General features: G+C 38.9%; 1 protein-coding gene across 1 annotated transcript in view; it reads left to right on the forward strand.

The window, feature by feature from the left end:
• TRPC4AP (transient receptor potential cation channel subfamily C member 4 associated protein) overlaps positions 1-13,072 on the forward strand; it is a 71,557-nt gene that overhangs the window by 27,199 nt on the left and 31,286 nt on the right. Inside the window, exons 5-6 of the mRNA XM_081255125.1 lie at positions 301-356; positions 4,229-4,364. Coding sequence (XP_081111251.1) covers positions 301-356; positions 4,229-4,364 — 192 coding nt within the window. The remainder of the gene's footprint in view (positions 1-300; positions 357-4,228; positions 4,365-13,072) is intronic.

Here is a 13,072-nt window from a genome sequence, read left to right on the forward strand (position 1 = left end):
TGTAAAGGGAACATGGCTTACTAAGTGATAACACCACAACAGGTTGAAATTATGAAGACTATGGAACATAATAAGCATAATACTATATCAAACCAAAAAGCAGTATACAAATTGGTTTGTAGGCTCTGATGCAGGCACCATGAAACTCTTTGGTGAATAAGGACTGGAAGGAGGTATGCTAAAAGGAAAATAATCATCTTGGAGGGGATTATGAGGAACAATTCTATGTTCAAAAATTTAATTCTGTTACACTATCTTTCCAATGAGAAAAATAACCAGTTATTCCCCTTTTGCTTTCAGTAAGTGATGAAATGTCCAAGGACTGTTTGAGCATCTTGTATAATACCTGTGTCTGTGTAAGTATCCCTGCCATCAGGGCCTCATTTTTCTCCCTACCACATCTGCAGTGCTTGAGGAGGGAAGATTTGAATGGGGGTGGTAGACATGACAGCTATCTTCAGACATTGGAGAATTGGACTTATATGTGCCTGAGAACCATAACCAACAGGTAGAAATTATGGATGGCAAAATTTCCTATTAATTGAGCCATGGCTGCTTCAGCAGGTACTGAACTCCTCTAGCCCTGGAGGTGTCCAAGCAGAGACTGAACAAAAAACTTGTTAAATGGATGCAAGCATTGAAAGAGTGCCTGTGACCTTTTAGGATTCCTTTAAACCCTATTGTGCCTACTCCGTCGTTATTATTGTTAGAAAACAAAACAAGAACCAGAAGACCCACCATGTGTTGACCAGGACACCCAACTAGGTTGATCACTGAGTGGGAAAGAATGGTGAATAGAAGAAGCAATTTGGTGGAAAGAGCATAGCACTTAGTGCTAGAACTTGGTTTGGGGTTCTAGCTCTTGGCTTCATGCTTATTAATTCTCCTCCCTGTGCTTTAGTGTCTTATCTTAGTAGAGTGTAGTTGGTAATCATACATCATAGGGTTGTTGTGGGATTTAAATGAGATGATAGACGTGAAAGCACTTTGTAAAGTAATATACAAATGTTAATTTTTGTAAGACCCAGTACCTGTCTTTTGGGAACATATGTGGTAAACTGTAAAGAGTGAATCAAATACAGCAGAATGAAACAAATGCTGTTGTAGAAGTGAAACCTGTACGCAATGAAAACACAAAGGAACATTTAATTCCATTTCAGTTCTTGCCTCATTCAAAAAAAGATTTCGGGCATCGTTAGGAGCATGTAAGATCTACCAATATTATAAATTTAGAAGTAGGTATCCAGGAATTGGGCTGAACATAAAATCATCTGTACTGCGGATGGGGTACAAATTTGGGTTTAAGCCGATATCGTGTATTAACGCATATATGTGGAACCTAGAAAAGTGGTACAGATGAACCGGTTTGCAGGGCAGAAATAGAGACACAGATGTAGAGAACAAACGTATGGACACCACGGGGGGAAAGTGGCGGGCGGGGTGGTGGTGGTGGTATGAATTGGGAGATTGGGATTGACATGTATACACTAATATGTGTAAAATGGATAACTAATAAGAACCTGCTGTATAAAAAAATAAAATTCAAAAATTCAAAAAATAAATAAAACAGAAGCAATATTGTAACAAATTCAATAAACACTTTAAAAATGGTCCACATCAAAAAAAAAAAAAAGAATAATGCTACTATGAACATTTGTTCATATGTGTAAACTTGACTGAGCTAAGTGATGCCCAGATATCTAGTTAAACATTTTTTTCTGGGTGTGTCTGTGAGGGTGTCTCTGGAAGAGATTAGCATTTGAATCAGTAGATGCCCTCACCAATGTGGGTGACCACCATCCAATCCATTGAGGCCCTGAATAGAGCAAAAAGGTGGAGGTTGGGCGAATTCACTCTCTGCCAGAGCTGAGACATCCATCTTCCCCTGCCCTCGGACTTGGAGTTCCTGGTTCTTGGGCCTTTTGCTCCAACAGGGATTTACTCTGTTGGTTCTGATTCTCAGGCCTTCGGTCTCTGACTGAATTTCATCACCAGTTTTCCTGGTTCTGCAACTTGCAGATGGCATATCAAGGGACTTCTCAGCCTCCATTAAAAAAAAAAAAAAAAAATTTGGGTTTAAGCTTCTTAGCAACCAACACAAATAGGGAAATATGTTTCAACACTTAACACAAAGTTCAGCATCCATAACATTGCTATGCAACAGAAATATAACACAAAACACTTAGGTTATTTTATTTTACCTTTAGGAATAGCATATTTATTAGTTCAGGATTGATATCTTTTCTTTTTTTCTTTTTTTTTTGGCTGCGTTGGGTCTTCGTTGCTGTGCGCGGGCTCTCTCTAGTTGCGTTGAGCAGGGGCTACTCTTCGTTGCGGTGTGTGGGCTTCTCACTGCGGTGCCTTTTCTTGTTGCACAGCACAGGCTCTAGGCGCATGGGCTTCAGTAGTTGTGGCACGTGAGCTCAGTAGTTGTGGCTCATGGGCTCCAGAACGCAGGCTCAGCAGTTGTGGCGTGTGGGCTTAGTTGCTCTGCGGCATGTGGGATCTTCCTGGACCAGGGCTCGAACCCGTGTCCCCAGCATTGGCAGGCGGATTCTTAACCACTGCACCACGAGGGAAACCCCAGGATTGATACCTTAAGATAAAATCAGCATCCACAAAAACCTTGACAACATAAATGATAGGCTGTTTGAATAAAAAGAATTGAAAAGGGATAATGTAAAGCTTTGGACATAACTCTAAACAAACAAACAAGAAATTAATGCTGAGGTCCTGAGCAAGGGAGATATGTCTTAGGGACATACAAATGAAAAATAGTTTAGGGGCCTAAACTGTCAGTAAGTTCAAAAGGATTCAGCAAAAACTATTGTCACCAAAAAGGCTAATGCAATCTTAGTGTAATAAACCTGCACTTTTAGTCACTGATTAGGCTATATGTGGTATTCTGTGTTTGCTTCTGTGTATCGCATTTTAAAAAGTATAAGAATGTATTATACCAGTCTCTCGAGAATATTATAATATAAAAATACTCCAAAAACAAGTGAAATAACCCATCACCCCACCATACTTAGGTTATTTTCAATTTCCTTGTAGCCACGTTTTTTAGAAAGTAAGAAAAGAAGTAGGAAGAAATAGGTGAAGTTAATTTTAATAATGTATTTTATTTAGCACAGTATATCAAGAATGTTATTCCAACATGTCATCAATATAAGTAATTGTTAATGAGATATAATTCCTTTGTTTTTTGCATTAAGTTTTCAAAATCCAGTGTGTTTTTTACTCTCAGAGCACATCTCAGTTCAGACTAGCCACGTTTCAAGTGCTCAGTAGCCACATGTAGCTAGTGGCACAGGTAAGCACAGACAGACCCGTGAGATAAAAATAAACTAATTGTTCAGGTAGTGCACAATTATTCTTGTAACTAAGGCCAGTAAGAAATTGTTCGTATAAAAAAGATGATATATGTGTGATGTAATGACTCCATCATTGTCAGCTTCCATGTAGTTAATAGTCTTATGAGGCTGTTCTTTAATAATGACACCTAATGTTAATGATACTCCAGCAAAACACAGTTCAGTTAAAAAAAGGAAGGAAGGGAAAGGAAAGAAAGGGAAAGGAGGAAGGAAGGGAAAGGAAAGAAAGGGAAAGAAGGAAGGAAAGAAAGGGAAGGAAGGAAGGAAAGGAAGAAAAGGAAAGAAAGGGAAAGAAAGAAAAGGAGAGAAAGAAAAGGAAAGGAAAGAGAAGAAACAAAAACGTAAAGAACATAGGGTGATATGGTCCAACTTTGTGCTGATCTGGCTTAAATCCAAGTTAGATGGAAACCTAGGGCTTTTAGAGTTGCAAACACCAGTGCTTCCAAGGATCAGGCAGAAAACAAGAAACGCTTGAAGTTGCCTGTTTGGAGTGGGGACTTGTGCAAATTGTGACTAACCTGGAGTAAGCATATCCTATCTGAAGACTTAAAGTCAAAATTTTAAAGGTATTGCTGGCCAAATAAAACTTGGCCTACTGGGTGCTGGCTTGTAGCTCTTGATTTAGATACTAGGTTAAAAACCTATGATGGATATTATTTAAAAACTCCTCCCCAGAAAAATACATTTGTACACCGTGTTTTATATATAGTTTTAGGGAATTAAGGGCTCAGCTAACAGTTCCTGATGTAGCATGGAATTGCTTTTCCAGTGTCTGGAATGGATATTTTGCCCTTCATATTTTACTTTGGGGTTATAACCTATTCTGCTTTTTCTCTTCTTCTCCCTTGCGATAGACGGAAGGGGTTACAAAGCGTTTGGCTGAAAAGAATGACTTTGTGATCTTTCTGTTTACACTGATGACGAGTAAGAAGACATTCTTACAGACAGCAACCCTCATTGAAGATATTTTGGGTGTTAAAAAGGTGAGCTGTATCCTCTAGCAGGTGAATGACCAGGTAGAGAGTGCCTCAGACAGTTGACCAGGTGGAGAGAATGACCAGGTGGAGAGTACCTCAGTTGGATTCTCAAACCTGAATAGTATACAGAACTCTTTTAAAGAAAAACTCTGCCATATTCCTAGTGTTAGAATTATTTTTTTGTGTTACTTAAATATATTCACTAGGTTATACTACTTATACTAATAGGTCTTGAATGATTGTAAAACCTAAACAAATAGATTGAAATCAAACTAATCATAAAACTCAAAATTTAATGTGTTGGCTAATGTTCCGTTGCTGAAATCAAATTGTCCCTCAATTATTATGGTGCAAGATCTTTTTAGCATAGCTCTAATGCTGTATGCTGTATAATAACTCCGTTCTCCTACCACTTTTCTATACTTGAACTGTTGTGAAGCTTTCTTTTGATGATGTTTGGCTTTCACTTATTACGTTCACCTCTATTTTTTCTCATTCGTTTTCAACAGTTAAAGTTTAATTGACACCAACGTAGGAAATAACAAATATGAGCACTGAAATCCTGCCAGTTGGTCATAAGATGGACATTCAAATGATCCAGAATATGCTTTAAAACAAAAACCAAAAAACCTATGATTGAAGTGAAAACACTCAATTAAATATTTGTCATCGAGAATTCACAGACCACGCCCCCCCCGCCCCCCCCCCCCGCCGCAGACAGATCTGTAGGCATGTTAGGGAAGCACTATGTTAGATTTTGGTGTAATGCTTGTTAGGACCTGGCTTACTTCCCCAAGTCCTTGTCCCATGCCTTCATGTCGGTTGCAGGTTTGCAGATTTCTTCCTTTTACTACCGAGGAGGTAGGAGCAGCCTCTTAGATTTTCTGTTGCCGTGAAAAGAGTACTCATGTGCATTGTGGTGACCCCAGCTTTCATTTCTGTGTTTCTGCTGCACTTTCCCCAGGCTCTGCTTGTTATTGCCCAGGCAGAAGATGCACAAGTGACCCATTGTCTGTAGGAATACATTGGAGATGTGTGCAGGTCCCAGACAGACCCTTTGTGCCCTTTGATGAAAAGGCTTTGTTATTTTTCCAATAATTGTATGCACCAGTGTGTGAGAAGGGGCTTCCAGGGCGGAAACTCCAGACTCCCTGGCAGTCTTAGCATAAGACTCTAGGATTGCTCCTTCATAACTTTTCCTGCTTGTCCCTCATGCCCTCTCCCTCCCTCTCATACCTTTCTGTGTTGCCACAAATAGTGATGAGTTCTGCTAGACATTACGGGTACCTTAGTGCTCTTTGAAAGGGGGGTAGACACCATAAGAAAGTGGGAACACAAGCCACAAACTGGGAAAAGATATTTGCAACCCATGCAACTGACAAAAGATAGGTATTCAGAATTTATCGTGGGGAATTCCGTGGTGGTCCAGTGGTTGAGACTCCGGGCTTCCACTGCAGGGAGCATGGGTTCGATGCTTGGTCAGGGAACTAAGATCCCGCATGTAGTGTGGCACGGCCAACAAACAAACAAAAACAACAACCAAAAAAACTCCCAAAACAACAACAGAATTTATCATGAATCCTTGCGAATCAGCAAGGAAAAGACAAATGGCCCAGTAGAAAAATGGGCAATGATAGGAGCAAGCATTTTACAGAGGAGAAACAAATGATCCATAAAAAGAAGATGCTTAACTTCACTGATAATCAGGAAAATGCAAATAAGACCACAATGAGAGAGCTCGAGAATGTGTATCACTGGAAACACTTACATTACTGCTGATACCTTTTTATATTAGCAGAATATACCTATTCTGTTTTTTAGTTGAATGTGGGCATACCCTGTGACCCAGCACCTAAGGAAGCACTGACCTGAGGGCCGAGGCATCAGTATCGTGGCCTGGGTAACCTGTAACCTATGCCCAGGCACACTCGTGGGGAAGCTCAATTCCAGAACAGTGATTCTTAGAAATAAAAACACTAAATTGAAGCCAAGAGGGTGTGAAATGAATTCAGTGGATCTACCAGCTAAATAGAAAAGATCAAAATGTATTGTGTAAGGGTACTGTTTAAGTTTTTGTCTCATATTTATACACATACATTCACCTGTGTATATTTACTGTGTTGTGATGGAAAATTTATTTTTTATTCTTGGACATTGTCAGAATGGTTTGGAAGCCACTGCCTCAGAAAAACTTCTGCACATGTGCATCAAGAAACACATAAGAAAGGTTATAGAATTACTGGTTAAGGGCAAAACACTGAAACCAGGTCTCTGATCTGTCAACAGGAAAATGGATAAATGTCCTCTATTCACACAATGGGATATTATACAATGACTGTTGCTATAGGCAACAACATAGCTAAATCATAGAAATTGTTGATAGAAGTCAGTTGCAGAAGATTGTATATAGTATATCTTTTTTTAAAATAGATCTTTATTGGAGTATAATTGTTTCATAATACTGTGTTAGTTTCTGCTGTACACCAAAGTGAATCAGCCATATGCATACATATGTCCCCATATCCCCTCCCTCTTGCATCTCCCTCCCATCCTCCCTATCCCACCCTCTAGGTCATCGCAAAGCACCGAGCTGATCTCCCTGTGCTATGCTGCTGCTTCCCACTAGCTAATTATTTTACATTCGGTCGTGTATATATGTCGATGCTACTCTCACTTTGCCCCAGCTTTCCCCTCCCACCCCATGTCCTCAAGTCCATTCTCTATGCCTACATCTTTATTCCTGCCCTGCAACTAGGTTCATCAGTACCATTTTTTTTTTTTTAGATTCGTTAGCATATGGTATTTGTTTTTCTCTTTCTGACTTACTTCACTCTGTATGACAGACTCTAGGTCCATCCACCTCACTACAAATAACTCAATTTTGTTTCCTTTTATGGCTGAGTAATATTCAGTTGTATATACGTGCCACATCTTCTTTATCCATTCATCTGTCGATGGACATTTAGCTTGGTTCCATGTCTTGGCTATTGTAAACAGTGCTGCAGTGAGCATTGTGGTACATGTCTCTGTTTATCTTTTTTTTTTTTTTTTTTTTTGCTGTACGCGGGCCTCTCACTGTTGTGGCCTCTCCCGTTGCGGAGCACAGGCTCTGGACGCGCAGGCTCAGCGGCCATGGCTCACAAGCCCAGTCGCTCCACGGCATGTGGGATCTTCCCGGACCGGGACACGAACCCATGTCCCCTGCATTGGCAGGCGGACTCTCAACCACTGCGCCACCAGGGAAGCCCTACATGTCTCTTTTTGAATTATGGTTTTCTCAGGGTATATGCCCAGTAGTGGGATTGCTGGGTCATACGGTAGTTCTATTTTTAGTTTTTTAAGGAACCCCCATACTGTTTTCTATAGCAGTTGTATCAATTTACATTCCCACCAGTAGTGCAGGAGGGTTCCCTTTTCACCACACCCTTTCCAGCATTTATTGTTTCTAGATTTTTTGATAATGACCATTCTGTCTGGCATGAGATGATACCTCACTGTAGTTTTGATTTGCATTTCTCTAATAATTAGTGATGTTGAGCATTTTTTCATGTGCCTTTTGGCCATCTGTATGTCTTCCTTGGTGAAATGTCTATTTAGGTCTTCCACCCATTTTTAAATTCCGGCCATTTTTTAATTTAATTGTTTAATAGTTTAAAATTGCAAATATTTTCTCCCATTCTGAGGGTTGTCTTTTTGTCTTCTTTATGGTTTTTTTTTGCTGTGCAAAAGCTTTTAAGTTTAATTAAGTCCCATTTGTTTATTTTTGTTTTTATTTCCATTACTCTAGGAGGTGGGTCAAAAAAGGTCTTGCTGTGGTTTATGTCAGAGGGTGTTTTTCCTATGTTTTCCTCAAAGAGTTTTATAGTGTCTGGTCTTACATTTAAGTCTTTAATCCATTTGGAGTTTATTTTTGTGTATGGTTTTAGGGAGTGTTCGAATTTCTTCCTTTTACATGTAGTTGTCCAGTTTTCCCAGCATCATTTATTGAAGGGGCTGTCTTTCCTCCATTGTATGTTCTTGCCTCCTTGGTCGTAAATTAGGTGACCATAGGTGTGTGGGTTTATCTCTGGGCTTTCTATCCTGTACCATTGATCTGTATTTCTGTTTTTGTGCCAGTACCATACTGTCTTGATTACTGTAGCTTTGTGGTATAGTTTGAAGTCAGGGACCCTGATTCCTCCAACTCCGTTTTTCTTTCTCAAGAATGCTTTAGCTATTTGGGGTCTTCTCTGTTTCCATATGAATTGTAAAATGTTTTGTTCTAATTCTGTGAAGAATGCCATTGGTAGTTTGATAGGGATTGCATTGAATCTGTAGATTGCTTTGGGTAGTATACTCATTTTCACAATATTGATTCTTCCAATCCAAGAACAATAGTATATTTCTCCATCTGTTTATGTCATCTTTGATTTCTTTCATCAGTGTTTTATAGTTTTCTGAGTACAAGTCTTTCTCCTCCTTAGGCAGGTTTATTCCTAGGTATTTTATTCTTTTTATTGCAATGGTAAATGGGAGTGTTTCCTTAATTTCTCTTTCTGAATTTTCATTGTTGGTATCTAGGAATGCCAGAGATTTCTGTGCATTAATTTTGTATCCTTCAGCCTTACCAGATTCATTGATTAGTTCTAGTAGTCTTCTGGTGGCATCTTTAGGATTTTCTGTGGATAGTGTCATGTCATCTGCAAACAGTGACAGGTTTACTTCTTCCTTTCTGATCTGGATTCCTTTTATTTCTTTTTCTTCTCTGATTGCCATGGCTAGGACTTCCAGAACTATGTTGAATAAGAGTGGTGAGAGTGGACATCCTTGTCTTGTTCCTGATCTTAGTGGAAATGCTTTAAGTTCTTCACCATTGAGTATGATGCTTGCTGTGGGTTTGTCATATATGGCTTTTATTATGTTGAGGTAGGTTCCCTCTATGCCCGTTTTCTGGAGAGTTTTTATCATAAATGGGTGTTGAATTTTGTCGAAAACGTTTTCTGCATCTATTGAGATGATCATATGGTTTTTATTCTTCAGTTTGTTAATATGGTGTATCACATTGATTGATTTGTGTGTGTTGAAGAATCCTTGCATCCCTGGGATAAATCCCACTTGATCATGGTGTATGATCCTTTTAATGTGCTGTTGGATTCTGTTTGCTAGTATTTTGTTCAGGTCTATAAGTTTCATTTTTTGTGATGTCTTTTTCCGGTTTTGGTATCAGGATGATGGTGGCTTCGTAGAATGAATTTGGGAGTGTTTCTCCCTCTGCAGTTTTTTGGAAGTATTTGAGAAGGATCAGTGTTAGCTCTTCTCTAAATGTTTGATAGTATTCGCCTGTGAAGCCGTCTGGTCCTGGACTTCTGTTTGTTGGAAGATTTTTAATTACGGTTTCAATTTCATTACTTGTCATAGGTCTGTTTATATTTTCTAATTCTTCCTGGTTCAGTCTTGGAAAATTTTACCTTTCCAAGAATTTGTCCATTTCTGTGTGGTTGTCCATTTTATTGGCATATAGTTGTTTGTAGTAGTTTGTAGTAGCCTCTTATAATCCTTTGTATTTCTGCAGTGTCAGTTGTGATTTCTCCTTTTTCATTTCTAATTTTATTGATTTGCGTCCTCTCCCTTTTTTTCTTGATGAATCTGGCTAAGGGTTTATCAGTTTTGTTTATCTTCTCAAAAAAACAGCTTTTTTTTTTGTGACTGGTCTAAATACATAAATTTATTTCCCCCCTTACCTTCCTTTCTTTGGGAAAAGGAAAAAGGAAACATTACTCTGTCTACTCAGAGAGCAAGGAGAACAGCAGAACAGATGAAGGGGGACTGAACTTACTGACTCTTCTACCTGCTTCTGTTCTCTCTCAGCCTGTATGTTGTCCTTATAGGTGAGTGAGAGATGTTAGGATTTCAGCATGCTGCTCCTTAACTGGAATGGGGCAAGAAATGCTCCAGCTGTTTTAATCAGTGACGTTTATTAACATGTTTCAAGTGGCCAAAGTGTGCAGCCAGCACAATACCCAAAGCAATTAGATCATTCCTTTCTCTTTTTTTTGTGGTACATGGGGCTCTCACTGTTGTGGCCTCTCCTGTTACGGAGCACAGGCTCCGGACACGCGGGCTCAGCGGCCATGGCTCACGGGCCCAGCCTCTCCGCGGCATGTGGGATCCTCCCAGACCGGAGCATGAACCCGTGTCCCCTGCATCGGCAGGCGGACTCAACCACTGCACCACCAGGGAAGCCCAGATCATTCCTTTTTAAGACCAAGAAACTTTCTCTTGGTTTGATCTACTCCAAAATACCAAATACATAGATTTTGGAATAAACTCAAATAAATTGTAATTTACTTTCACCCAAAATTACACAGCCTCTACCTAAGGACAAAGTCACTGCTCTTCTAAAGATACTGAGGGGAAGGGGAGTAGCTCAAATGAGCCTGTAATTTAAAATCACAACCAGAGAAGAAACACTTCAAGCACAATGGGGACATTCCATTGAAGAGCCACATTCATTTGGAATGTTTGCTTTGAAAACAACTCTTCTGGGGAATAAAGAACCAGCTTTTAGTTTTATTGATCTTTGCTATTGTTTTCTTCATTTCTATTTCATTTATTTCTGCTCTGGTCTTTATGATTTCTTTCCTTCTACTGACTTCGAGTTTTCTTTGTTCTTCTTTCTCTAGTTGTTTTACGTGTAGGGTTAGATTGTTTATTTGAGATTTTTCTTGTTTCTTGAGGTGAGATTGAATTGCTGTAAACTTCCCTCTTAGAACTGCTTTTGCTGCATCCCATAGGTTTTGGGTCGTCGTGTTTTCATTGTCATTTGTTTCCATGTATTTTTTAATTTCTTCTTTGATTTCTTCAGTGATCTCTTGGTTATTTAGTCGCACACTGTTTAGCTTCCATGTGTATAGTATATCATTTTTACAAAGCTCAAAAATAGGCAAACTCAAATCATACAAAACTTTTTTTTTAATGAAAAAGCAATAATAAACAAAATTCAGGGTAGTGGTTACCTCTGGCCGAGAGAAAGGGAGATGTGATAGGAAAGGCACCCATAGCTATTCACTTTGTTAGGCTTTATAACATATGTTGTATCAAGTATTAAATAAACATTAAAATATAACACAAAGAAGTGGGCCTGGAGGGTAGGGGCACCTGGTTTGCAACCCATACACTAAGCTGGACAGGGCTAAAGGAACAGGTGAGCTGGAAGTCCCAGTGTCCAGTAATAACAATAGCTAACATCTGTGTACTGGGAAGGCAAAGGTGGAAGAAGCTGCTCCCAAATAACCCCTCCACAGCCAACCAGAAATGGGAGTGAGATTCACAAGGGCTTCTAGGAATCATTCATTGGTTCAGTACACATTTACTGAGACCTTCGCTACCAGGTTCTACGCACTGAGGCTCTGGAGAGGAGGTAAGACACATTCCTGCCTCAAGGCAGTGTCAGTTTATTTGGGAAATTAGATGCAGGAACAGATAATGACAAGGTCATGTTATATGTGCAGTGATAGAGAAATACCCAATCCAGTGGAAGTTAAGTACGTTAGTGGGATGAAGGGTAGCAGGGATTATCTGAGGAATGTAAAGATATTTCAGAAGGAGAGAAGATCATGTGATGTACAACGTTTGTGGATATTAAGGAAGAAAGAAAATGGGAATATAACCGAATAACAAAAAGCATTTCATAAAATTCAGTACTCATTCATGATAAAAGCTAGGAATAGAAAGAAAATTCCTTAACTTGGTATTGGATATCAATTAAAACTTAACAGCAAACATCAAACTAAACCTGAAACTTTGGAAATATTTCTAACAAGGAAAAAGAGGAGAAGGTCTGCTATCACTTACTCTAGATAATTGGTTACATGGGCATGTACACAAGGAGACATCTATAGGAATGTTCATTGCAACCCTGTTTAATAGTGAAAAATTATAGTCCACCTAAACATACGCATATTTAAAAAGGAGAATGATTGAATAAATTGTGAATTAAAACAATGAGAAATGATTGAAGTAGACTTACTCGTATCATTGTAGTTGAATCTCATTGTTGACCGTGAAGTATCATTCACACTGTGCATGCAGAACAAAACCATGTATTTTGGTTTTATTTTTTATTGAGATATAATTGATTTACAGTATTATATTAGTTTCAGGTATACAACATAGTGATTCAAAATTTTTATAGATTATACTCCATTTAAAGTTATAAAATATTGGCTGTGTTCCCTGTGCTCTACAATATATCCTTGTAGCTTATTTATTTTATACATAGTAGTTTGTAAACAATACCATATATTTTTTATGGAAATATTTGTAAGTGTGAAAACGTATAGAAATAATAAACAGAGTTCAAAATAATGGTTACATCTTGGGGGGGAATGAAGTGAATGCAACTAGGTAGGGATACACAAGGACCTTCAGCTATATTTGAAATATTTTATGTCTTGAAAACATCTATGGCGATTTCTGATTGGTAAAACTTGAGTGGTAGGCATTTTTTTTTTAGGCAAAATGGGGCATATGAGCAAAGGTGGAGAGTAAGAATAGTGGTCCTCAAAGGGTTAATCCTCAAGCCAGTTCTATGAGGTAGATTAGATTAGTAGTCCCATTTGACAGAAGAGCAGACAAAGACTTAGGTTCCATGACTTACCTAGGGTTGTGCAGCTGCGAATTGTGGAGCTGGGGTTTGAACCTAAGTGGTCTAGCTACCAAGCCCCATTCTTAGGGGGAATG

Source organism: Mesoplodon bidens (assembly GCF_964165515.1).
Source record: "Mesoplodon bidens genome assembly, chromosome: 15".
Taxonomy (NCBI): Eukaryota; Metazoa; Chordata; class Mammalia; order Artiodactyla; family Ziphiidae; genus Mesoplodon; species Mesoplodon bidens.